The sequence below is a fragment of the Aptenodytes patagonicus genome, chromosome 3, assembly GCF_965638725.1.
Source record: "Aptenodytes patagonicus chromosome 3, bAptPat1.pri.cur, whole genome shotgun sequence".
NCBI lineage: Eukaryota > Metazoa > Chordata > Aves > Sphenisciformes > Spheniscidae > Aptenodytes > Aptenodytes patagonicus.
This window is the reverse complement of record NC_134951.1, coordinates 11,602,805-11,629,539: the sequence shown is the minus strand read 5'-3', so window position 1 is coordinate 11,629,539 and position 26,735 is coordinate 11,602,805. Positions and strand designations below refer to the sequence as shown.

The 26,735-nt window shown below is 43.7% G+C and overlaps 2 protein-coding genes across 9 annotated transcripts in view; one reads left to right on the top strand and one right to left on the bottom strand.

Annotated features, from left to right (window-relative positions):
* PUM2 (pumilio RNA binding family member 2) overlaps positions 1-6,319 on the bottom strand; it is a 75,256-nt gene extending 68,937 nt beyond the window's left edge. For 7 of the 8 annotated variants that reach the window (XM_076332710.1, XM_076332713.1, XM_076332715.1 and 4 more), the window contains exon 1: positions 361-409. The gene's annotated coding sequence lies outside the window, so the exon portion shown is untranslated. Of the gene's footprint in view, positions 1-360; positions 410-6,295 lie in introns of those variants that run through there. The other variant, XM_076332711.1, reaches the window with a different exon arrangement.
* Positions 6,320-13,820: 7,501 nt separating this feature from the next.
* Positions 13,821-26,172, top strand: LOC143157750 (b(0,+)-type amino acid transporter 1-like). Its single transcript, XM_076332709.1, has 6 exons — positions 13,821-14,592; positions 16,156-16,289; positions 19,011-19,140; positions 21,183-21,307; positions 21,753-21,840; positions 23,707-26,172. Exons 1-6 carry the CDS (start codon positions 13,849-13,851, stop codon positions 23,938-23,940), a joined length of 1,455 nt encoding a protein of 484 aa, XP_076188824.1. The 5' UTR covers positions 13,821-13,848; the 3' UTR covers positions 23,941-26,172.
* Positions 26,173-26,735: the final 563 nt, after the last annotated feature.

Below are 26,735 nucleotides of genomic sequence, written 5' to 3'. Positions count from 1 at the left end.
GCACAATGCCTGCTGCCCCCCCCCCCCCCCCCGCCCCGCATCGCCGCCTCCCGCCCCCCTCACACCGACGGCGCCGCCACCGCCTCCCCTCACGGCGCTCCCTCCCCACCTCGGCGCCGCTCCCCGGCGAGCCGGGAGGACACAAAGGCGGCGAGGCGCGGGCGGCCGCCGAGCAGGCCCCGCGCCGCCCGGTGACCTGCCACAACATGGCCCCCTCCCGCCCTCTTTCTCCCCTCCCTCTCCCCTCCCCTCCCTCGGCGCGCAGCCGAGGCCGGAGACAAAAGGGGGCTGGAGGAAGGGGGGCCCGCCCGCTCCGCCCGCGGCCTACCCAGCGCGTCCCCGGCCCCCGAGGATACTCACGGTCTGGCTGGCGGCGCTGCTCGCTGCGATGGAGCCGGAGCGGGCCCTGGGACACCCCTGCCCGCCCGCCCGCCCGCCGGCCCGCCGCCCCCCTCCTCCTCCTCCTCCTCTCGGCGCCTCTCCTTCCTGCCTCCCCTCCCCCCCTTCGGCCGCGAGGGGCTCACAACAACATGGCGGGAGGGCGAGCCCGGCGCGCACGGAGGGAGAGGGACAGCGAGAGCGCGGCAAACCTCCCCCCGCCGCCACTCGCCCCTACCGCCGCCACAGCGCATGCGCGTCCCAGCCCGGGAGGGAGGCGGCGAAGGAGAGGGAGGCGGCGGCCCCCAGCCCCTTCCGCCGCGCACCGCGCATGCGCTGGGCGGGCACCGAGGGGGAAGGGGCCGCCCCTTCCCTCCCGCCAAACAAACCGGTCAAAACACGGCTTTTGTGGTTTTTTTTCCTCTTTTTCATTTCTCGCTTTCGGGGAAGGGTGGCGGCGGGAGGCGGTGCCCGCCCGAAGGCCTGGGGTTAGGAGACAAAGGGGAAGGCGAGGCCCGTTTCTAGGGGTACCCGGTGGCTCCTGAGGGTCTCGCTCCCAGCACCGCCCGCGGGGGGGGTTACTTTGGTTTTACAATAAGCAGAAAGGCATCGCCGTAGTTACTATTTAACTACTGAGCCGATAGTTGCTGCGTGATGATTTTGGGAAAAGAGTCAATTACTTCCCTTCCTCGAGAGAGTTAAATACGGGATCTCTGATACAGCTGGGTGGTTGCCGTTGGTAAATACGGTACTGGATGCTAGTGAACACTGCTAGTGATGGTTTTTAATAGCCTCACTCAATACGAGCATAACTTCTACTTATTTAGCAGCCCCTGAAAAAGAGAGGGAGCTCTGCCTCTCAGTGATTTTAAAATACGGATTTCACAAGAAAATCCACTATTTTTCTTCTTACCAGTTCTTAAAGGAGTCTGGCTAGAGAGTACTCCATTTCAGGAAACGGCGCACAGATGCCATCCACAGACCGAACCTCCAGATGAAACCCGGTTATCAGTCCTGCGGCGGCCGTTCAAAACACTGCTACCGGCCGTTTTTTCTGTAGGCGGAAAGGAGGCAGGCTCTGCCAGCCCCAGTGACTCCTTCTGGGTACGGCAGGGCGAGAGCAGGTGAGTTAGGGTGCAGGAACACCACGCGTACTGGTGCTAACGCTGGCAGCAGCAGTTGTGGGGATGAGATGTCTGGGACTACCAACTGTGTTCTTAAAAATAGAGATGTCTCGAAGGAAAAAACCCTCACTGTTTTCAGTATTTATAGACACGGTTAAAAACATGAAAGTTTCCAGCTCCTGATAAAGATAGAAAAGTTTTCCCAAGAAATGAAAATTATTTCTTCGGCTTAATACTAGTTAGCTAAGTACCCAGACGCCTGCAGTCTGCTGCCTGTGATCCCCAGCGTCCTGTTCCACTGCCACCTTTGGGCTGTCTCCAGGGAGGCTGCAGGGCTGAAAAGCCAATTCCTTTGCTTACTTGAGGAGAGAAGGCCTCTAAGTCTCAGCCTCCAAGTCAGCCCTTCCCTTCATGCAGACCGGCTGGGACTGAAGAAGACACTGTTACGCTCTTGGCATCCTGAACACTTACAGCAGCTGGTCTACGTTACAGCAGCTCTCCAGCTTAGCCCCTTTTGGGGACCCTATTTGTCCTGGATAATTCTGATCAGTGTTTGTATAAAGCATTAAATGTTCAGGAAGAACTCAACATGCATTTGATAAGCATAAGCTTGAACGACTTCTATGTGGGTCTGCTTCTCAGTACTGAAAAACCTAACCTGATCACGAAACAGAAAAATGTTTAAGTGCAATCAGTTTGGGATTTGATCTGAGAAATACAATTATTTGGTTATTTTCTAAAGTATTTTTCTGAAAAAAGAAAAACAAAAAAAATTCCTCCACCACACACCTCACAATTTAATAATGGCACTAAAGTTTTTGGCTCACGCTAAAATAGTTCAAGAAAAGTCTTTCCCTCTTACCTTTGTTCTGAGTGGAAACTTTAAAAGTACTTAATACTTCAGATAGTTTAAATTGGTATCACTCCATTACAAAACGCTTTTCCTAGCTATTCCTGTTTTTAAGGAGGTGTTAACAGCTGACTGGGCTCTGCTTACACTCCAAATGTTTCAGATAAACTCCATTAACACAGTTATGTTTTGTTTTTTCTGTGAATAAGCATCCTCAATGGAAGATACTAAACAAATATACAGTCTACAGTTTAGAAAAGTAGCCAAGGATATGGAAAGCTGCAGTCCTACCGACCCCCACTCAGCTAGTGTCTAATCCTGAAGATGTCTACATTTTCTAAAGCCACAAACTTTGGGACCTAAAACTGTCTACATGATCAAAATTTGTACTGCTGTGCCATGACATCCACGTCCCCCAGCAGTTTTGACAGACTGTGCTGTTAGATATAGCAGGGTAGCAAATAATTAACCTGTATTAATCAAAACCAAGGTATTCCTCCATGGAAATGAAAAGAAAAAAAAAAAAAAGATGTGGTAGACCTTCTCAAAGCATCTACAGAAAAGACGCAGGTACCTACAAAAGGTTGCACTCTTAAAAAAGTGTGCAACACCCTTTACTCCCAGGACTGGGGAGCACCCAGATCTGATTCATTTGCTCAAAATTCACAGGTCTGACTTCCTTAGTCTCTTGAAAATCCAGAGACTACTTTGGCTGCCCTCTGCTGCAGCTGGGCTGTTCTGCAGGGAAGAATTCAAGATCTTTGTCTCAGATCTACTTAATGGCCTTGCTGGCCTCGGAGTCATAGAATCATAGAATGGTTTGGGTTGGAAGGAACCTTTAATGATCCTCTAGTCCAACTCCCAAGTCTAACCAGCCCCAGTCTAATCCCCCGTCTAACTACCATCTTACTGCTTAAGAGGAGCAGTCATAAATAGGTGAGCCTCACTCAGTTCTCTGAAATAACAGCCGCAGTTGACTACCTACCACCTTCACAAGCACAGCAGTGCAGCTCGAAAGCAATTAGACCTATCTGTCCACGTTCCAGAGAAGGGCCCTGGAATGGTGGTTTATATCCTTAGCCTGTCCCTTGTTACCTACATCTCTGTAAGATATGCTGACCCGGACGTATGTTTCGTGCATTTACAGGAGCGGATCCCGTTCTGAAGTTATTATTTTCCCCACATACTGTGTAGCAAATCTAGGCACCCAATGCACAATTCTGGATTCCACTTTGTCAACAGACATGATTCCACTTTGTCAACAGACATACAATTAATTAATTAAAAAAATCAATGAGTCTGAAATACTACATTCACGAGACTTGCTGTTAAATGCATTGCTGTAGGAATCGGTCTATACTTCATGTTTTAGGCCAGCAGTGACCATAATACATAGGAGGGTTTACTGAGGTAAGAGCTCTGGCCCAGTGGGCCAAGCGTCCCCTTTGGCTAGCCTCTCCCCAGGGCCTCAGAGAAATGTGCTTATAAGCCACAGACTCTTTGTACAGAGTGACTTTCCCATCCACGTATCCTTTTGCCCCACCATTGCTTCACAAACACAGCCTTTCCCTGCCATAACCATTCACCATGCTAACTCAGGGTAGACTGTTCTGTTCTATTGCTTTTGACCATGTAACCTGTTCATTAACTCTGCTCCTGCTACATCTCATTGTACCAATACTGTTGCCTTAATTCCTACAAGCTTCACAGCCTATTCCTGTCTCAACCCTCTCTCTTTCGATACAGAAACATTTGGCCCACTATATGCAACTGCATCCATTGTCCAATTCTAATGTTTAAAACTACACATCTTTAAGCTTTTTTCCCATGTGTGGGAAGCACTCTTCCGAGTTACCTTAGCATCCTTCAAATTTCCCATTTGACACAAAAACTGGTACAAAAAGGCCTTCCTTTAGTATGATTCCTGTAAACCCATTTGACAACAGCCAGGCTCTCAGTGCGCTGAAAAGCCCAGTGCTCTGTTGCTCAAAATTGTGGTAGTATTTCCATTTGTTTCCCCTATCTGACTGTGCAACTGTAAGTTTCTTCAAGGAAGACCATCTATTCTGTTTTGGTTTTGGTTTTTTTTTTTGACTAGCTAGCAACTGGCATAACATACTGAGCTGGTGCAAATGAGAACACTTCAGTTTAGGACCAACAGAAAATTCACAGCTGAATTATAATAAATTTTGTCACTCATCCCATTTTTGTATGGGATACTCATTACTATACTACTGTTCTAAAATGCAGGGATGCTGACCTGCCATTCAGTTACATGGTCATTGCTCCTGTAGATATGATCAGCTTTTCCAAAGAAGCTGTTCTGCAAGAGGTTTAAAGGAAACGCACGAGAGGAGGTGTCAGCGAATGGAGTGCACAGCCCTGCAGTACGTTTCTTCATGAACTTGTCCCAAGAAAGAAGTGTCTCTTGTGGATGTCCTTTGCTAAGTAAGTCTGTGCTAGAATGGCCAGGAAGGTGTCAGCTGAAGTCTCAGTTCACCAGCAAGACGGTTTTTGTCCCTGAGTCATTCACCCCCTCATAATTGGCTGAGGTATAAACAAGCTTCATAAACATACCTCAGAGTCACAACCACCAGAGACAGTCATTGTAACACAACAAGAGTAACTAATAGCATCACTTCATGTATGTGAATGTGAATAGCTTTGGAGTGGCAAAGCCAGAGATAACGCCAGCTGTTTTTTAGATTCACATTCACTTTGCTCACAACAGAGTGGCTATCGGTGCTTACCTTAAGAAAAAAGCCTGCGTGTCTCAATAGAAGTATATTTGTCTTTCCAGTGGTGAATTAAGTTCCAGGAACTCTTGCTGAACGAAGACTGTGGCTCTTAGAACTGAAGATCGCATATTATACTCAGTACAAAGAATGAAACCTCAAAGGTGAGCATCAAATTGATTCTCACTCATTTTATATATTAAGCAGTAATGAGTAAACACTCTAATTTCTAAAAAAGGGAAAAAAGTTCAAAGAAATATCCCAGGCGATGGAAGCAATCACAAGAGCTCTGAATAAGAGGCAGTATTTTTTTTGTGCACTTAGAATAAGATGGTTCAGCCATATCAGAACAAGGAAGAGTAGGAAGAATGCATTTTTTTTTTCTCTCCTAAGGAAAAACATTTTAAGAATCCTAAAAGCATATCCATAAGTTTTAATTTTGTTGTAAAAGTCTCACCCACTTAACTTGCGTGAACTAGAAATTCTCTGTATCTTCAGAAATGAGAAGCCATAGTACAGGGATAAACTAGAAGAAAGATCTGCAACAGTACTTTGGCTTATATAATTTCTCTCGGTTTAGGTTCATCAACACCCTTCTACCTATTGCCGTATCAAATACTGATCCTCCTAACTGCAGTAGCTTCTTCTGACAGGGCTCTGAAGAAGCAGCCGAACACCAAGTGGACTTTGCTTAGGGTAACATTGGACATCTGTGGTCATGTCTGCTCTTGTGGTGTAATTACTAGACTATATATTTTTCTTCTATCTTAACCATACCTGAAGCTCCCCATAATTTCCTGTTCTTACACAGTGTCAAGGGGGCCGACCACAAGCAGCAAAATATGTCTACGTGACTGGACACATCATTTGAATACCAAAATGCAGCACAGCCATATTAGCTCAGAACTAGTTAAGACCCCCATTCTGACTCACCATTATAGCATGAAGACATACCCACTGGCCCCCGTTTCCACGTAGAGAACCCAAACCTTATTCTATGCCAAACATGCCTTCAGAGCAACAGGGCATAGCGCAGTGAATATACAATGCCAGAGATATATTCAGGAAGAGAAATCCTAGCTTGCTTCCTGAGCATAGACAAAATGGTTGAGCACTGTAATACTGAAAAGTAGGTGTCAATGTTATGCATGTATTGCATAAAGTATTACATAAATAGCGACAGTGTATTCATACATATGTGGGCTTACCTTTAATTATATCTGCAGGTTTTACAGACTTCTAAAGTACCTCTTCCATTTCCAATGCATCCCTCTTCCTAGGCAGTTAGTCAAACAGAACAAAACAAAAAATTCATCGAGCTTAAATAATGTATTTTTTAATATTGCAAAATTCAAATTCTGTTTCTGAGTCAGCTCTCCCTCCCTTGCAGTACAGGACCCCTCTCTTCAGCTAATCTCCTATCAGGGCCCAACAGCCGTTCGTGCATCCGCACCCCCCAGTGCTGGGGTGGAGGCACAAGGGTGAGCCTGCCTCTGTAGCAGAAAATAGAAAAGGCAGGGCAAGAAGGAAGAGCAGCACTGTTTTTCTGCAGGAGCTGCTGGGGGAGGAACCCACCACCCACTCAGCTATACCTTTGCCGTTCCTGTAACACAGAGCAAAGAGCTTTGCAAGTGGGAAGCAGAGATTAGCTGTTCAAATGGGAATAATCAATTCTCATTTCCCTGGCACAGGAAAAGTAGGCACCAGACCACACCCCGCAGCCTGCGGCTTGCTTTGCCTACTGGCTTGAGCTGGCTCCAGACGGAAATCCAGTTCAGCTGGAAAACTTCTTCCCTCGTAATACATCCTGTTTAACTGCAAAACAGGAAGTTTATATGTGTAAATATGAGTGCCTTTCCACTCATTTTGGCTAAGGGCTAAAAATTAGAAGACAACATCTGTAGATTCATCCAATTTGCATTCGAGAGAACAATACTACTTCAGAGTATTCTTGGACATCATCATTATGCCATGAATTTATTGGCTGACTGCATCACTGACAAGGGCAATTAGGAAGCCATGATCTGGGACCAGAAAGAGTCCTCCAAGCCTTTAAGCACAGTTCTTTTCTTCATGCAATCTCAAATTAAAATTTACCAAATGGAATTAAAACCTGCTCCCTATCTCCCACACATACTTCCCCCGGAAGGCCAAGAAAAGATGTCTAATCCATTTCATCCTTCCTTTTGTTCATATCTATTTATAACTTTAACCAAAGCATACAGATGGGAGTAATTACTATCTCAACACATCACTATCTTCTCGAGATCATTAGTTTTTCTATTGGCAAGAATGTACAAGATGAAGCATTAGCTGCAAAATACGTTTGTTACAACTTCATAAAGCACCAGCCAGAGATATGAGTGTCATAACCTATGTGACTTTTCCAGGCAAACTTTTTTTTTCCCTTGATATTTGGCAGAGTCAAAGTGAGGTTATAATTAAACAGGGTGTTAAAATTAATCCCTTGTCCTAGCTTTTTGAGAAGCTAGGCAGTAACTGGCACGGAGGCAGGCTGAGGCCCCTTGTCCCTGACCAAGCTTATCCCAGGAGATCAACTCCACAGTGCTCTAAGTATGGCCCAGAGCCCACCATACAGCCTATACCTACTCCGCAAATGAAATGTTTTGGGCACACAGGGGCAAAGCTTGACCTCATGCTGGCCCTGAGTGCATGCTGAAGCGCATCTCACCCCAGCGTGGGGGAAGAGCAGTGGAAGAGTGATCTGCCCCACACATGTTGACAGCAGTCAGTGCGATGCAGGGATAAGCCTACCCAGCCCCACCCTGCACTTCGTACTGTGACTGAGAGAAAGCAAACAGGCAGAGGCAGCCCAGAAAACTTTCAGGAGCTGCTCCAAGCAATGTTACCCTATTTTTCTTCCTGGCTACCATTATCTGAGTGTCTTTCCTAGTCCCCCACGCAGGTGCTCTGCTCTACTACGCTACCAAAGCTGGATGCTCCCTCCCTTTTGCCCCAGCGATTAAGAGGAAGAAAAGAGGCAGGAGGGCAAACAGCCTTCCGGTCGTTTGGGTTCTCGGGAGGAAGATGCTGTTGCAGCAGGAGTGGGGTGGGCTGGGGAAGGGAGCTGCCTTCTGTGGGCCTTAAATGTCACTTCTGGTCCAGGGTTTCATTAAAAAATAGGTATCAGTTTTGGTGAAATCTTTAAGGCACTAAGTTAAGTACCTTCAGTTACTATGTTCCCTTGTCACCTAAGAAAAACTGGAATTATTTGGACCAGTATTATTATGGTGCTTTTGACAAGAATCGTACAGAGGACACTATTTTATTATAGAATGATACCTACACAGTGAATGTAAAGTTACAGGTTAAACTCTAAACATGTGTTGTAAAAGTTTGTTTTACAATTAATAAAACTATTTAGCATTAGTGAAAGTATTATTATATGTCTACTCATAAATGTAGGAATGCATTTCACTGATTAAACAGAATTTCAGAGTTGAAAATATAGCCATGTTTTAATTCTATTTTTCATCTTGCTTGGTAGAAAGTTTTAATGAACATGTTTATTTGTGTTCTGGTATTTAAAATGGCAGCATTCATTTGATAATGATTCTGCAAAACAGACTTCATATAGGATAAGATAATCTAATCTTGAATTAAACCTAATAAATAAATTAAAAATTAATTCCAAAATTTCGAAGGAGTTCTTAGGACTACAGAAAAATGCAAAGAAATTGTTGAGGCTAATTTAAAGCACTGCTAGGAAAAGAAAAAGAAAACAGGACAGGTTTGGAATGCTGTGTATATATACACATTTGTACGCTGTGTATATACATAGCCATAAAATCAGGAAATATGGATGTAAACAGGAATGAAGGAAGAAACTTCTGTAATATTCCCTCAGTGGGTGAAAGAAAATGTAGCAATGGCACTTGATACAGTAACTGCTTGCAGTGCCAAAACGTGGAATCCTGGGGCCAGCATTAGTCTAAGACTGTTGATTTTTTGTAGGCTTGGTTTCTGGTTTTGGTTTTTTTTTAGTGAAGTCACTGCTCCACCAGCCTGGGGAATAAACACTTACACAGATACTCTTCTGTTGCTCTCAATCTTAGGATTGAGATCTTCTTTGCTTAGGATCTTCTCTTGTATTGGTTTCTAATGTTTGCAGTGTCTAGTGGTAAAAATGTAATCCTTATTTGCTTGTTTAGCTTCAAAATGCTATTCTAATCGTATCAGGAGAAGCATTATCTTTTCTAGTTTTATTGTAAACCTTTCTAATAATTATTTTATATTTCTAATAAAAATAAAATGTTTGTAAACTGAACTTTAAGTCACAACTCTTGACCTTTCCAAGCAGCGGTTGGGATCAGTACTCATGAAAGTTGTAATTATTTTATTTTCAGCTGTGGTTCTTACTTTGTGTTATTCCATCACTATTTTCTGTAACAGTTCTTTTATTTAAGAGTACACCCATGCAGCGTATAAGAGTGGGACTGTTATTGCCCTATGCCCAGCTCCGCAGAGCAGCACAGAGAACATACAGTACGACACTAGTAGCTTCCTCCTGAATGCAGTAAGATAAGTAAACAAAATGTTCGGTATCTGATTGGCAACATGTGGGATACCAAATACATTTTCATGCAGAATATCTGTAAAACAAAAGCAAATCTTTCAAAGTTTAATAGTTGCAGAACCAGAATATGCTGAGCCTTTACTGAACGAGAGCAGGGAGCCTCGAGCTCACCTTTCTGCGGCCCCCGCTGCAGGCTGTCTGCAGACCCAGACAGGAAGCACTAACTCAGCTTACGGTAAGTTCTTGGTTTTTAGATTCCCTCTTAATCCCCTGGGCTCAGATCTGCTATTGTGACATGACAGGGAAAGGCAGTTACTGACCAAACTTAAACAATCTGATTATTCTTGTTGTGAAGCCTAGGGCTGTCATGCATCCTAAGAAATGCCTTTTTTTTTTCTTCCCCATCCTGCTCCCAGTAGCTGAAGCTGGGGTTTTTCTTTGCTAGCTGCAGCTCACATTGGCATTTTTATAGTCCCAGCCAGAGCTTCTTTGCTGCAAGGTATGCCAGGGACCCTGGTCCCTTGGCAGCAACCGAGCACTGCTGGCCCCTGGGTGCACAGGGGCTGACAGCACCACAAAAGGATGGGGTGAGTCCAGGTCATCTCCAGCGGGGTGGAGGCCCAAAGCTGCACTGTTTTGGGGGGCTCAGATGTGAGAAAAGCCAGGACGCACTGGGGAGGTAGAGGCTTAGAGTCAAACACTATAGGGCACCCCTTCCCCAGGCAGACACCTCTAAATGAGTCCTCTTTCATTCTCCTGTTTTCACACAGGGCACCTGGGACATGCTTTGTCCTGCCCCATTTTTTCTTCTGGGCTCAAGACCTATTTCAGAGCTCCACTTTCTTAGCCTTTATTTCCTCCCTCTTTTCAAGTAGGCATCTCTACTTACATCACAAGTGCAGGTACAAAGATCTGCCTGCAATTGCAGCTCAAAGCCTGCATTTTGGAGGTGAGGGTATTCAACTTGGAGTTGTGGGTTTCCATGTTCTCAAGTAGAGGCGGCCATTGAACCCACATGTTATGTCCTGGATGAATTCTCTAACCCTTAGTTTACCTCATAACAACTTGGGTTTTGGGTTGGGGTTTTTTTTGTATTTAAAAAAATAAAATCTTGATCCCTGCACAGTTCCGTAAGTATAATATTGGTGTCTATCTCTGAAGAAAGTTACACTCCATCCTCAGATTGTAGGTTATTTTTAATCCCCACTCTGAGATTTGTAACTCTTTCCCAAGCATGGGACAGGGAAGCCAAGCCCATAACTGTGTTCCAAATACCACTCCTGGGACCTGAAATTAAATATTGCAAAATATTTGCCTACATGTTTTGTCTAGTTCTTACCACTGACATTGGCCTTTACCTTAAATTAGCTTTCTCTAGTCCTTGTAGCTATTGCTGGGATAAAAATAGCCCTAAGCACATTAAGGAGAATTTTCATTCACGACTCAATTGTACTCTCTATTTGTGATACCTTAATATTGAAGAACTAATACTTATTGTAGGGTTTCTTTTTAATCAGTAATGCAAAATATCAAAACCAAATGTAGAGTGAGCCATGTTTCACTGGACAAAGTTGCCATATTGTTTTGAGACCAGTAGATGGCAACCACACATTGCAATGTCAGAGGTAAATGAAAAGTGAGGGTTGTTTAGGTAGGGGATTTATTATGTGACAGCTTGAGCAACAAAGTTTTGCTACACCACATAAGAAGAAAGCAGTACTTTATTTTTACTCCTGCTCATACACATCTTTTGAAGGAGAGCAGTGAGATGCCCTTTGACATAGCCAGTTTTGAAAAATGGTAATTGTGACAATCATTTGACTAAAATATCTTACGGCTGCTCCTTACTGATGGTAGCAGTCAAAAAAAAGAACAAGTCAATGGAAAAAAAAATCTAAAGCAATCAGACTGTCTCTGATAGCCTCAAGTTCTTATTGTGATTAATTAGATTCATTATTACTTTAGGTAGAAACAGTTGGAACTGAGTAACAATGTTCCTGGGACTGGAAATAGACCTCCCTTTAGGAACTGACTGAAGATATTGATGAACCAGTTAATTAATCCTTGTTATCTGAGTGGTCTTATAGAAATTTTTTGGCATGATCAAATTTGAGGAAATTCTGATTATTTCTGCAACATTAGATTGCAAGTTCTTAATTTCTAGGAGCAGGAACTGTAAAGGTTTGAAAAGGTCCTCTCAGGCCCTCCAAGAACCTTGCATTTACACTTTAGAAAAGACGCTCCTTCATTAAAACAGAAGAACAGTTTTGGAAATATATCTGTAACCTTACTAGAAAGATACTTAACTACCTGTAGTCATATTAAGTTTTCCTTTAGCATTGATTTAACTGTATTTTGTGAATAAGTTTTCAATTAGGATTGGTATATATAATACATGTATGAATGCACACAGAAGTAGAGAGTCTATAGTGCAGAAAAAACCAGACCTTTAGACCTCTGAAGGATTCCAGCCTCGCCTAACACTGTGGTTAGCAATTTGAAAAAGAATACGCTACAAATAGCTAAACCAGCTAACAAGAAGAGCACTGTCACTTAGTAGAAGTAAAACAAAATACTCTGCATTACTGGGATGCCCCCCTCCAAGTTCTCAAGCACTTTGCAAACCATTAACCTGAAATGCATTAACTTGCATCCTTGCAGTACAAGCTGTGTATGTTTATTCTCAGAACTCACATCTTTGCTAGGAAGAATGAAAATACCTGCTTGATACAGATAAAGTAACTTTTCACTCTTGTTAAAGCTACAGCTTGATCAGCTGTGAATTTTTATAAGTTCATACATACCCCCCCCCCGATGCTAAAATCTGTGCAACTTTATTTGCTTTAGCATGAGAAATTATGTGACTTGTATATGTTGTTTTTCTTACGTCCCCATGAGTTTTGCAAAAAGTCCAAGAGTTATCTTGGGCACTTCTTGCAGAAAACTGCAAAGCTAGCGAGATGATTTTTTTTTAAAAAAAGCAAGCAAAGAGAAATCTAAATGATTTAGGAGAGAAGAAGTTTTTAGACAAACAATAAAAATACTTTTCTGTTTATATTCATGCTTTTTTTAGCTCAAATGGTTGAGGAGGACACATAGTTTTAAAGATTCAAGGTCTGCTGTTTCCATGAAGGGCTGAGGAAGGTCTCAATCCTGTTTTCTGGTACTTATCACAACAGAAGCCTACAAGAGACCACCAAGGACAGTAACTCTCCTTCTTTATAGTTGCAGTCAGTAAAATTTAGTTTAAGTTCAAAGGAATCCATATGGACATTCCCTTCTGCTCAATACTTCGTACATATCACAGATCACAAAATACACCTTCATGCACTGTAACAGTATTCAGATTTATAGCAGAACCCTCCTCAAAGTCTGAAATTTTATGTGTTAGATATCTACGCAGGGGTCAGTGGCATTTCCAACAGCTTGTATCTCTACGTTTCTCTTGGGTGTGCACTGAAATGTGTATATGATAAGCAGTGACAAAGTCCTTTGAAGATCATGGTCTGGTAAGAATGTGCATACCTCATGTACATTGGCTAAAAGGGCCCATAAAAAGGTAATTACAGCCTTTTCACTCTTCTCCTCCTGCACTTTCTAAAATTTGAAAAAAACAGACTTGTCCCCTACTATTGTGCAGAAAAACAGTCTCTGGACTGTTTTTAGCATAACATTTCTGTGTCTTTGATTAAGACACTGGAAATGTTCCTCATTGAGCAAAGCCATAGCATGTTGGGTAGCAGGCTTGTTTGTTTGATCACTTTATAGTGGGGAATGAAAATACAATTGAGCACTAAAGCAGGTGCTTGAGCGTTGACTTTTAATCAAAGAATAAAGTACAGATTTGCATGGAGATTTTGCTTACCTGATCCTTATTTCAGATACCATTTGAAGCATAATTTAAAGGAGAGGTAATCAGGGACACGGTCCAGTAAGGTGCTGAGTGATTCTGAGGTGGTGCTGAATGCTATCCATTACTATTGCTTGCAATGAGATTCAAAGATAATCAATCTTGGCAGGAGCTGAACCGTAATAAATTACCAAGATAAGATGGGTAATGAAAGAATGAAAAACGCGGAAGGTAAGTTTGTATTTCTTGACAGTGTTCAGCGTGACTTTTGTAATTATTAACTTAACCCTAAAAGCCTGAGATAGCCCTTTTTCAAATGCCTCGGTCTTACTCCATATTATCTCCTAACAACAACATCTCCTAACATTTCCACAATGAGGAAAAGGGAGACAACGGATTCACCTCGTTCATCCACAGATCTGAGTGAAGGGAAGGAGAAATTAAGACTGAAGCAAGAGGTAGGCCTGATTAGTGGAGTGTCATTAATTGCAGGCACTATGATAGGCTCGGGGATCTTTATGTCCCCTGAGTGGGTGCTACATCATATGGGGAGCCCTGCCAGCAGCCTGCTTATCTGGGCAGCGTGTGGTCTCCTGGCCATGTTTGGAGCCTTGTCGTACGCTGAGCTTGGAACCATAATTAAAGAGTCTGGAGGAGAATATATTTACATCTTGAGGACTTTTGGTTCTTTTCCCGCTTTCCTTTTCGCCTACACTTCTGTTATCCTGGTGAGACCAGCTGGTTTGGCAGCTGTCTGTCTGAGCTTTGCTGAATACGCCGTTGCGCCGTTCTACCCAGGATGCTCATCTCCACAGGTTGTCGTCAAATGTACAGCTGCTGCCTGCATCCTGCTTTTAACTATCATCAACTGTCTCAACGTGAGGCTGGCGACATCTATTATGAACATTTTTACAGCTGCCAAACTCTTGGCTTTGCTCGTGATCGTGGTGGGTGGATTGGTGCTGTTTGCCAAGGGACAAACTCAGAGTTTTCAAAATGCTTTTCAAAACACAACTGCAGGTATCGGGGCAGTTGGAGTGGCGTTTTACCAGGGACTCTGGTCCTACGATGGGTGGAACAACCTGAACTATGTAACTGAGGAACTGAAGAAGCCTGAGGTGAGTGAGTGAGCTGGGTTTTACCTACTTAATCCTGCTGCTAATGTGTTTGATTCTATCTATGATTGTGTTAAGAGGGGTAATCAAGTGATTAGAGCATCAAGGAAAGACTATTGAGCTTTCCTCCTGGTTTGTTCTGTCTTCTGGGGCAAGACACCTATGGATGTGTCCAGAAAGGATAAAAATGAGTCTCTAAGCAAAATAACAGCCTACATACAAGAAAGCACTCTAAAATACCCCATTGACTGGAAAAAAGCTATTAGGCAGCACTTGCATGCTTTGGGGATGAAATTTCGTCTTAGTGTTTAGAGGATCTCACTGTAGACACCTAGATTTATGCAGAAAAGCAGTCACTGCTATAATTCATAAAGGTTTCTTAACACCACATATTCCCTAAAAGACTTGATCCTTAATATAAAAACCACTTATCTCTCCTCACTGCATGGAGGGGGAGCTTCAGAGCAAGCCAGGCCTCACTGGAGAGGGAATCTAACTCTCTGGATGACCCTTGTCTTTAAATGCCTACTTTTTAGGCATTGTTCTGTTTCTGCTATAGGCACTGAAGTAGCTCACTTGCATCTCACATCAGCCCTCTCTGTGCCATATTACCTCTTTTCACAGATCAGACACTACAGCAGTGAACAACCCTTTTTTAGAAAGAGCTGTGTGAGTACAGAGTGTATAGAGTGTGCTTTCTACCAGTGCAGCACACAAGATTTTACAGATTAAATAAAAATACACTGTTAAACATTAATCTAAATGGCAGCAAAGATCCTAGGGTCATGTGGCACTCTCTCCCACGGGACCGTGAGCACTGATATTCAGACCCTTGCGGGGTGGAGGCAACAACATAAGGAATTGCTGAATCTTGTCCAATGGTGGGAACGGGGAATACAAAAATTGATATTTCAGGTTTTTAGATGTATACAGTTGCTCTATGATCACCCTACTATTTGCTTTTTTTCCAGTCCTTTCAGCTGCATAAGATAGTGTTTGCTGATCTTATTGAGCCTTAAAATCGTCCATGAAGTTCCAAGATAGCATCCTGTCACTAGGAAGGAAAAAATAATTCCTTCCTAGAGCAAATTTCCCTTGTGCTGCCCAGCTTTGATTTAGCCCTTAGAGCAGTTAACTGTGATGCAACACACACTGGTACCTCATCCATGTAAGTGGGATGTTCATGGGAAGATGCAGCGCACCAGGAGACATAACGCACTAGTAACAAATAAATCAATATTAAAGTAATCAAGAAATATGCAACAGACATCTTGGGCAGCTATGAACCAAAGTCTTTTTGAATAAGACTTGGGTTTCATTGGGTTTGTTTTTTTTTTTTAAAGACTAGCTTTTGAAACGTACAACCTTACTGTTTGCCTGACATCTTTGGGAGACTGGTGTAAAAACTGCCATATGAATCTGGATCTAAGTCTTATTCTGTGGAAAAGCTCAGTGAGCGAAGGAGTTTGAATGAGAGACGTGGGTGGTGGCAAAGACAAAACAAACAAAAAAAGCCCAGTGCAGGCATAAATGTGCTGCACCTGACACTTGTCATCCCTTTTCCAGGTGACCCTTCCCAGAGCTGTGATGATTGCCATTCCTTTGGTTACATGCCTGTATTTGCTGGTAAACGTGAGCTACTTAGCAGCCATGACTCCATCTGAAGTGCTGTCTTCAGGAGCTGTGGCTGTCACTTGGGGGTGAGCTCTGCTTGTGGCAACGCAGCCAATGCAGTCCTGTAAAATATGGGTTGTCTCCTGAGTTTCAGGAGGTTTAGGTGCTAGTCCCATGGCCCATGGTCTCCAAGGTGCACCTAGGCTGCCAAGACGGGGTGCTCTGCAGCACACCCCTTACTCCCCATTCCATTCATTCCCACTGGGAACCTGTGGCTCCCCTCCAGCTCGTGTTTTTCCCCATGGAAAGTGCCATAAAGAGGGGATGAAGTGCACACTGGGAGCATCTCCCCACAGACAGTGAGGGTGCAGTGAGGGTGCATATCCAGACCTGGGGACTGGGAGATGCCCCACATTTTAGATATTTCCAGAAAAGTGGAGAGGATAATGTGCTGCTGCACTGATGCAGAGGCAGTGGTTTGGGAGTGAGACAGGAGCCAGCTGGGTGAATCCTGTCCACTCGGCACCTGGAAATTAGACCAGACCAGAGTCTTTTGGTTCAGTTTCTCCATCTGTGGGGAAATGGAAAATGACACTGATGTCTACAATGCCTTTGAGAAGGAGAAGTGTTATATGCAGGTTGGGTAGCCTTTGGCAATTGTATCTTTAAGGTGGCTTGTGCTTTTCCAGTGTTGCACAGAAATTATTTGTACCTTCCATCAACCTGAAGTGTTTGGTGAAATTAAACAGTCTCTCTGCAAGACAAGGATTTTAGGAAGAGAAGGAACGGACCGTCATGAGAAATGTAGGCATCATTGACTTCTAACCAGATGATCTTCCACCAGAACATCCAGCCTTAGTCTAAATATTTCCAAAGACACAGAATCCATGATAGCCCTAAATGAGTTGTCTGGCAGATACGATGACATGGTATATCCAGAGATTATGTTGCTGCTCATCCTCTTCCTAAAAAGTCAGCTGCGGCTTTGCTTCTGCATGCATTTCACAAGGTCTCCAGTTTGAAGATCTGACTGAGCTCTTGCTAGATGTGTTCTCTAATAACCTTTCATGTCATTAGAAGCAGGAGCTTTTAAAGGTCTAGTGCTTTGTTTGAACAGGTTACAAAGCCTCACTAAGCTGCAGTGTCATGAACTTTCTCTGCACTTCCTTTCCCATCATTCCTGATTAACAAGTTAGTTGTTTGTGAGCTTCCACCTTTTTAACACATCTCTTTTTCCTGCCTGATTAACCTTTTCACCCCAAGAGTGCAATTTAGGAAGAAACATTGAACTAGCACCCAGAAAGCTGGGCGCTCAAAACCCTGGAGGATGGGTAGATAGCCACAGGCTGAAGAGGGTGTAATGACTGTGGTTCATGAGCAAGAAAAGCAGCTATTCAGGCCATTAAGGAAGAATGGGGGAGGAGTATAAAGAAGCCAGAGGAGGACACATCACATTTAAATGCATTTATTCCCCATATAAGAAGAAAACCGCTAGGGAGAAACATTGTTCAGTGTTCAGCCGTTGCAGCCACAAAGGAGCTCATGAAACTCTCCCCAGCATTTCTTTGGTGCCAGTGACTTAACAGCAACTGCAGAGCTCAGTTTGCTTGTAAGAAGTTACTCTCAGTAGCTCCTGTAGTTCATTTTCAGGGTCCAAACAGCAAAGCACCAATCTCAGTAATGCAAAATACACACTTGCTAAAGATTTTATTATTAATTTTGTGATATATATTGTTTTCTCTTGAGATCTTGAGGTTATGGAGTCGCATGATCATAGGAAATGCCCAGATTCCATCATTTTTAAAAAGGGAAAAATTTTAGTTCTGGTTATTGCAAGTAGCTTAATAACTTGAAGCCTGAAGGACCATAACCCAGATATTAAGCTTCTAAACTACATTTTTGAAATTACTGTGGTAGATAAGCTCCTGCCATGATTTTGGAAAGCCCAACTCTTGATTTTTGAACGTTTGGGATAGGCGATACTAAAAAAGAGTACATATGGCTTAAAGCCATACAATTCAGATGGAAATATGAAGTGTTCTAAAAACCTTTTGGATTTTGGATTTTTGCCAGTTAGATGAACAGTGTGTTTGTTTGTGTATGTGTGTGTGTACAAGTGTGTAATAATTACCCCAAACACCAGCATTTATTGCTCAATTAATATTCTTCATGCTGCTTCATGCCAGAAGACAAGCTTCACTTTTAGGTGAGAAGATTATCTTCCAAATATTTACCTCAAACTCTATTTGTAACCCTGCTGCTTCTTCTGTTACGGAGAAAGCAAACCATAAATGTCTGAACACGCTGTAGAACCAAACTTCTGAAATTCTGACGATTGCTTTGGCTTAAGCCTGATTCACAGGGTAGCAGAAATATGTGCATATGGGATTAAAGGGTTAAATTCTTATGCATATTGGGGAAGAGGTTATAATGCAGGATATTTCTTCAGGTCTGGTGGGAACAGTTTGTCTGCTATTTCCAAGCTAATATTGTTGGCTATTCGCGCCACAGCATCTGTACACAAAAAAGGGGGTTTTGCCTGTTGTGACAGCTTTGCACACCATTGCAGTGTAAACGGATGTAGATATATATACACCAGGCAGGAAGAAAAGCTGTCTTTTCTAGACAAGACAAGGTTACTAGTGACTAAATATTATCGGAACTGGAAGAAACCTTTAAATCATTAGAAAAGCTTTGGAAAAAATTTCAGTGAGAATAATGGAGGGAAGAAACCTGTCTGTTTCTACGATGAGTATTTGATACATCTATGAGCTGGATGTTATGCTGTGAACTCTTTCCCACCTCAGGGACAAAGTCCTGGGCAGCTGGGCATGGCTCATCTCCCTGTCGGTGGCACTGTCTACGTTTGGTTCATCAAACGGCACGTTCTTTAGCGGAGGCCGCGTGTGCTACATTGCTGCAAGGGAAGGCCATATGGTAAGGACAAAAAAAGGGGGCCTGGCTTGCTTTGATCAACTTTACCTTCTTGTGACACTAAAGCAGAGAGGAAAACACTGTGTATGTTCAGCTGGTAGAGTGATAGCTCTTCAGTGGTTTGTTTCTTGCTCAAAGACTTTCTTCCCCATCTTTTTCAAATGTAATGTATATGTTGTCTCCTGATTTTCTTCTTCAGCCACGTAATTTCAGAAAGATACATAATTACATCCAGCCTGAATTTTAAGAACAGCTTTGAAATGAACAACTGAAATACTGCTGTATTGGAGCACCTGGCACAGGCTCTGGGGTGACCCAGCCAATGTACCTGCCAGGGAGGTGAATCCTGGCCATGCTTGCATGTTGTAAGGCACCTTTGCTCGCACTGGGAAGGTAGCCCAGCACCGGCAAGCTGCCTTTGCAGGCAATACTGACTATTCAAGCTGGTCTCAGGGGTGTTCCAACCTTCCCATGGGGCAGTCCAGTTCAGATACAGCGTAGGATATCTCTGCTCTTCAAGCTTCATAGCAATTACAAGGTGACACCGAGCCTTACAACTACTCTAGCTGGGGTTTTTAATTGGTTTTGTTAGGTGGGGCCAAATCTGGTAGCCCAATGGAGGTCAGACTTCTGCAGCTCCATGCTCCCTGGTCCAACTGTTAAGTTGAGCATGTATTCCCAACAGGCACACACACACAAACACAAGTATACAACATATATACATACGTACGTACATATATGTATATATACATATACAGACAGCAGGCCACACAGATCTACACATACAGACACACTCAGCACTCACACAAACACTAGCACAAACAGCACCAAGGGTCTTATCTTGTTCCCCTCTCTGGCTGATCAGGGGTCTGTTAGTGGGAATTATATATATAAACATATGTACAATGTGGGTCCCTCCAGCAGCTGGGCTCAGACATTCAGTCAGCCCAGTAGCTGCCCCCGGATCCCAGTCTCACCAGATGCTGGTACCTGGGCATACAAGCCCCCGAGGCCGCTGCCCCACTCCAGCTGCCGGTATGGACCCCTCACTCACAGGCACACCCCCCCACACCTACCCACACTTCTTCTCCCTCCCAGTGCTTCAGCTGCGCTGCATTTGTCCTCCTCTGCTTTGAGCAGGCATGTTGTGTTCCTCATGGACCTATATGCTTCTTTGGTCCTTCCTCCCCACACCATCTGGCGTTTCTGCTCTCAGGTGCGAAGGACACCACTCTGCACCAGCTCCACTCCTTGTACACAGGAGGGAATCTTTTATGTAGATTAATGCCCAGGTTGGTGGAGGTGACTGGGTTGGTGGTTACTGGTTTTGGTGGTCACTGGTTCCATGGCTTCTCTTACTGATGACAGTGTCTGCTGTATCCTGGCAAGCTCTGTGCTGAGCAGTTCACAGATGGTCTGAATTTGACCATACCAGACCAAGAGCTGAATGCTTACACCATTTCTCAGACACTCAGCTCTAGCAGAAGTGCTTGCATGCTATTTTGGTTGGAAAGAAAAAAAAAGAAGGCTTTCTCATTAAACTTTCCCAATGAACCAAGCAATAAAGAAGCTAATAATTATCTCCGTGTTCTGGAACAAATCCTGGCTTGCTTTATGGTTGATTGCGTAAATGTTTCAGGAGTAGTCCTTGTCTCATTTTCCAGTCAGCCCAAGAGAAGTCAAGTCCCAGAGAGACGTGACAGAGGGCAGAAGAGTGGGACCATGCACAAGGTCCTGGTGATGACTAGGAAAGCTCTGATTTGACTCAGCCTTAGTCTGTCACACTGGTAGTTTAAAAACCTCATCTTGCCTGCATAAACTGAGCACATATGATATGAAATCAGTGAGACACAATAAAAATATCCTTGAGGGGGGTTTCCATGTTTACATTCCTGGGAGTTAAACTGCTTTTATATTATGATGCCTGCTTGATGATTAAGAGTGGCTCTGGCTGCAGGCAGAGCTCCCACCAGCAGCTGAGGGGGGTGAGTAAGGATCTCTCGAGTACGTGATATGATGGTATATTGTTTTGCTTTGGCTTTCAGCCAGACATTCTGTCTATGGCTCATGTGCGATGCCTCACGCCCTCCCCTGCTCTGCTGTTTACATCTGCTATGTCTTTAATAATGATAATATCAGGAAGCTTCACCAGTATCGTGAACTTTTTCAGGTATGTATGTGTAGTGTTTCTGTTTGCATGCCCTGTGGTCCTGGTTTTTGACATCGTTTTAGAAGTATTTTCTTTTAATATTCTTTTGAGCCTGGGCTATTGCTTTCTAACCAATATTGTGGAGGGGGGGGGGGGGGAGAAAGAAAAGAAAGAGCTTAGGAACCAGCATCTTTGCAATGCACGAATGCTTCTGTCACTATATACTTAACTGCATGTGATTCATCCTCATACTGAAATTAATCTGTAATATTCAGATCATTATAAAGTTCTCATTGTTTGTGCTGGAAAGGAAATGAATGGAAGAACTACTAAATTTATATCAATATTCTCTTTTTTAATTGGAGATACAAACATCTGGGATCTGGAAGACAGGACTGACATTCCTGGATAACCTCACCCCAAAATTCATGCTGTCTTTTTTTTCTTTTTTTTTTTTTTCTTCCAGTTTTATAGCATGGCTTTTCTATGGCATGACTATTTCTGGTCTCCTGTATTTAAAAATCAAGAAACCAGAATTGCCAAGATCTTACAAGGTGAAGTAATAACATAAAACCCTCAAAACCTTTTCCTTCATTGCCTAAATGACTAAAAGAGCATTATGAGAAAACAAAGAGTACTGGGGTTGGTTGCTTACAGATTTAGTGTGGTTCTCCTTCCTTTTTTAAATTCACGTTTTGTCTCAACAAAGTCCACGAGAGGCAAAATAGTGTGAATATACAGGCATAAGTCAAGGTTGAATTCTTTGTGTTGATAAGTTAATAATGCACTGCCCCCTCACTGTGGAAAATATATCTACCATATCCTCTTTTTTTCTTAGAGATTTAAAAGGAAAATGAAGGATTATTCTGATGAACAATGCATGCGCCTGTTCATGCTCTCAGAGCTCAGTCGCACTCCTCAGAGGGTAGTCCCGGTGTAAGAACCTTGCAGAGGACAGAAAACTCAGCCAGAATGCCCCAAGTCCTTTCAGACAGCCAGGGGACATGTTTGTTCCCCACAAAACAGCTAAGTGGAAGGAAATCGGGAGTTACCTGTTCTTCCCCCTGGAGCCATGAGCGAGTTGACCTGCAGTGCTTCCTCAGTGACTGAGGGAAATATTTTTACAGAAAAAAATCCTAGGAACAGGGGTGTCATGAGACCCTGAATGCAGAACAGTGGTTTTTCCCTGAGTCAAGCTGAATGAACATGCTGGTTTTCATGGGGTTCCTCCAGGAGACAGATGACAGGCTGACACTGCCAGGCTGTGCGAAGCAATATCAAGTGTCCTATGGGGCTTAGCGTGAAGGAGAAGAGCAGTGCTCTATTAAGTCTTCCAGTCACTGGCTTCTGTGGCTCTGTCCTGAAATTAGGATGCTGGATGAGGACGTTCACCCAACTTATTGGCTGAATGGGCTTTAAGGAAAAGAATTTCTCTTTCTGCAATAGTGTTTCATACACTGTATAAAACTCCTGCAGTCCTCCAGGTCAGTCCCCTGAGGATGTCAGCCTGCTGCAGCCTTTGGCTTGATGGTCTAACTCTCCTTAACTAGAAGCAGCTCATGTCTGAAGGTTCCAGGTCAACTGACAATGTATGGCTGATGTCCTGCAGAATCTGTATGTGTTGCAGGTTTATATTTAAGGGTAAGATTTCCCTTGGTTTGAAAACAGTCATTTTTATTAGCATTGTGCCAAAAGTGTTAGAACATAGTGTGGAGGGAGCAGAATGGAGCATCCCACTAAGGCAAATGAAACCAACAGCAGGTCTTCTCCATGCTCTCACAGGTAACCATGAACAACATTTCCTTTGGTCTATATCAGTGCCCTTGTGTTGGACCAAAGGCACAAAAGTAAAAATTGGAAAATCCCAGCTAGAACATTCAGTTTTTCACCTTGTTGTGAAATCATTTTGTCTTATGCATTCACTAGCCTTTGAGGGAGGTTGGCTTCAAATTTAAATGCTTTATGACCAGACTTATAGAAATAGCCTCTGAGGTTGCCTGTCCACCTATCTGTCAACACGTGAATAAACCTTTTTGCCCAAGGGTGTTAAGGTTCGCTTATGTGATTTGTGCACGTTGCTGTGTGTTTTGTCTAGAGCTCAGCTTTTGGATGCAAGGTAGTAGGGAGAGCAAGAACAAACCCGGCACTAAAACCAGCAGTTTGCATCTTCAGGTCTAGGAGGGCAGGGAAGACCAGGGGTTAGGGTGTGTGGCAGTGATGTAGCTCTTGGAGGGATGTTTGACCTTGGAGTGGGGGTGGGCTGGGAAACAGTATGTCTGGATTAATTTGGATTTCTGGGTAATACCTCGGGCTGCAGCAGGGTTTAATCTAAAAAGCCTTCTGCACAAATTTCAGGGTTGTCCAGACACACAGTGGCCCAGTATTATGTGAATCTTTACACTGATATTTTGCTTTCGCAGGTCCCAATTATCATTCCTATAATCGTGCTGATGGCGTCTGTGTACCTGGTGTTAGCTCCCATCATTGATCAACCCCAAATTGAGATCTTCTACATTGTCCTGTTCATTTTCAGTGGCATCATTCTTTATTTCCCACTGGTTCGCTTCAAGTGCCACCCTCGCTTTTTACAGAGAGTCACTTTACATCTCCAGTTGTTCCTGGAAGTTGCTCCGACCACCAGGGATGCAAACTGAGATAAAGTCCTCCTGCAGTATGGCTGCCTGCCCCTCATGGTTTATCCCAGCACCTTGGTTTTCAAGGCTTAGAAAATATTTTTCTGTAAGGGAGAATGAGTAGAATGAAAGTGTCACCAAAACGTCTAGCTGAGAGAGACTAGTAGACCCATGACTCCTCACATTTCCTTAAAATTTGGGGGACATGTTTTTCTCATTTTCAGTTCTGCCTTGGCAGATTACATACAGATTCCAAAAGAATATGTGCTTTTGAATTTTCCATCCCAAGAAGAGCTGTTCATTAAAATCTTTGCTCTTATATTTCAAGGCAACAGGCAACAATAGACTGACAGTGAAATATTATTCCTATAGCAGGCTGTGACCCTAAGCCACTCCTGGCAATGCCTTTAATTATTTCCACCTAGTTCTGCCCACAGTGACCTCAGAGCTTCTCAAATACATAAAGCATGGGCACACCATGTTCACAACAAAAAAACCTTTTTCACTCAGGTGTTCGCTCTGGGAGTGTGTTTTTCCCTTGCTCCTTCCAGTCCCAGGTGCACAGTCACAACAGTCCTTTCTCTGTCTCAGTACATGATTCCACCACATTTCAGTACAAATCATCCTACATCTCCCATAGAAAAACCTCTGATGTGAGACGAGAAGTGCTTTAAAGCTCTGTTAGTTTACTCAGTTGAGAACGCACTTGTCATCTGGGATCCATCCGTTCGTGGTGGGGACACAGGCAACATCACTTAAGTACCGACAGTCACCCAATACCCTTCCCGTAATTCCCCCAAAGACAAATAATTTCTCTTGTGACAAAGTGAGCAAAAAAAATCACAGCATATGTGCCAGCAAGATACTTTCATTGTGAATTAAAGAAACCACGTACTGGGCTACATTAGGAGAAGTGTGGCCAGCAGATCAAGGAAATACTCTGTCCCTTTGGACTCAACACTGGTGAGGACACACCTGAAATACTGCATCTGGTATTGAGCCCTGCTGTTCAAGAGGGAGTTGTGAAGACAACAGAGCCAGGCTCTTCTTGGTAGGGGCAACTAGGGGCAACAGCCACAAGTTGTGGCTTGAGATGTTCAGGCTAGACTTCAGGAAAATTTCTTCACCATGAGGGCAGTGCAAGCTTGGAGCAGTGTGCAGGAATGTGGTGAGATCTCAGTTCTCGTACATTTTCCACCACTGCCATTTCCACCAATTTCCATGATTCTAAAGGCACAGCACAAAAAAGTCATGGGCTGGGCTCTCCCCCACACCTAACACACTGCAGTCGCTGTTGTTTCCCATTACCCTGAGGCTCAACCCTTTTTCTCTTGTTCTAGGGGAAAGAGAGATATTATATGCTGTTTTCTTTCCATTTGTCCAGATTGTTCCTGCATGGGACCTGTCCTGTCATAAGCTAAAAAGGTCTAGGTGTTAGTCCCTAAAATGTCTTGTTGTGTCTCAAAGTACCAAATATTACTCAGGTCAGCTTTCTGTCAGCATTTCTTCTGCAGATCTGTACCTAACACTGCGTTCCTCAAACAGGGTCACTTGATCCTCCAGGCCTCTTCCAGCCCGTCTCAGAGCAGTGTACCTGATTACAGTCTCATTCTGCAATGCCACCCCTTCTGTTACTCTGAGTGGTGATACCAGCAGCTACAGAGATGCAATAACAGCCTTTTTTTGCAAGTGTTAGGTATGATAATGGGATCGGCCATTTGCTCTTATCTTCTAAATCCTTAGCTTAAACAGTGTTTAGGAGGATTTCCTTCCGCTGTTTTTTACTGGAGTTGTCAACAAAGGCCAATGAAGGAACAGTTTTCCCTCCTGAATCCTATGACAATGCAAAATTCTTGGGATGCCATGTTGTCTTCCCTCCCTGTATATCCTGATGGAGACTGTGTACTTAAAGGACTGATGAGCTCAGGAGCTCTAGGTTAACTTCCCACCACTGCCCTAGGCTCTTCATCTGATGTCAGGCAAGCTTCTTAAAGGAGCTGCATCTCAGCTACTTATCTAAAAATGAGGATAATATTATTTCTCTGACTATAACTTTTTGGAAACAATCTCTGTTCCCTACACATATTTATGGAGAATGTGCTGGTTTTGGCTGGGATAGAGTTAATTTTCTTCATAGTAGCTAGTATGGGGCTCTGTTTTGGATTTGTGCTGGAAACAGTGTTGATAACACAGGGATGTTTTAGTTACTGCTGAGCAGTGCTTGCACAGAGTCAAGGCCTTTTCTGCTTCTCACACCACCCCACCAGCGAGTAGGCTGGGGGTGCACAAGAAGTTGGGAGGGGACACAGCTGGGACAGCTGACCCCAACTGACCAGGGGGATATTCCATACCATATGACGTCATGCTCAGTATATAAAGCTGGGGGAAGAAGAGGGAAGGGGGGACGTTTGGAGTGATGGCGTTTGTCTTCCCAAGTCACCTTTAGGCGTGATGGAGCCCTGCTTTCCTGGAGATGGCTGAACACCTGCCTGCTGATGGGAAGGAGTGAATGAATTCCTTGTTTTGCTTTGCTTGTGTGCACGGCTTTTGCTTTCCCTGTCAAACTGTCTTTATCTCAACCCACGAGTTTTCTCACTTTTACTCTTCCGATTCTCTCCCCCATCCCACCAGAGGGGAGTGAGCGAGCGGCTGTGTGGGGCTGAGTTGCTGCCTGGGGTTAAACCACGACAGAAGCCTACCACATGGGACTGTGCTCTTTTGAAGATCTACAGTCCATATCCAAAAAGTGGGAATTTAAAGGGTTATTTAAAGGTTAGACATGCACAATATTTGTGGCTTTAGCCACCTACCCTTGC

Excerpts from the sequence above, each read along its gene's own strand:
- LOC143157750 (XM_076332709.1), top strand. The coding sequence starts at position 13,849 with ATGAGGAAAAGGGAGACAACGGATTCACCTCGTTCATCCACAGATCTG. Across the intron at positions 19,141-21,182 it reads CTGCAAGGGAAGGCCATATG|CCAGACATTCTGTCTATGGC; the intron begins GTAAGGACAAAA and ends TTTGGCTTTCAG. Across the intron at positions 21,308-21,752 it reads AGTATCGTGAACTTTTTCAG|TTTTATAGCATGGCTTTTCT; the intron begins GTATGTATGTGT and ends TTTTTCTTCCAG.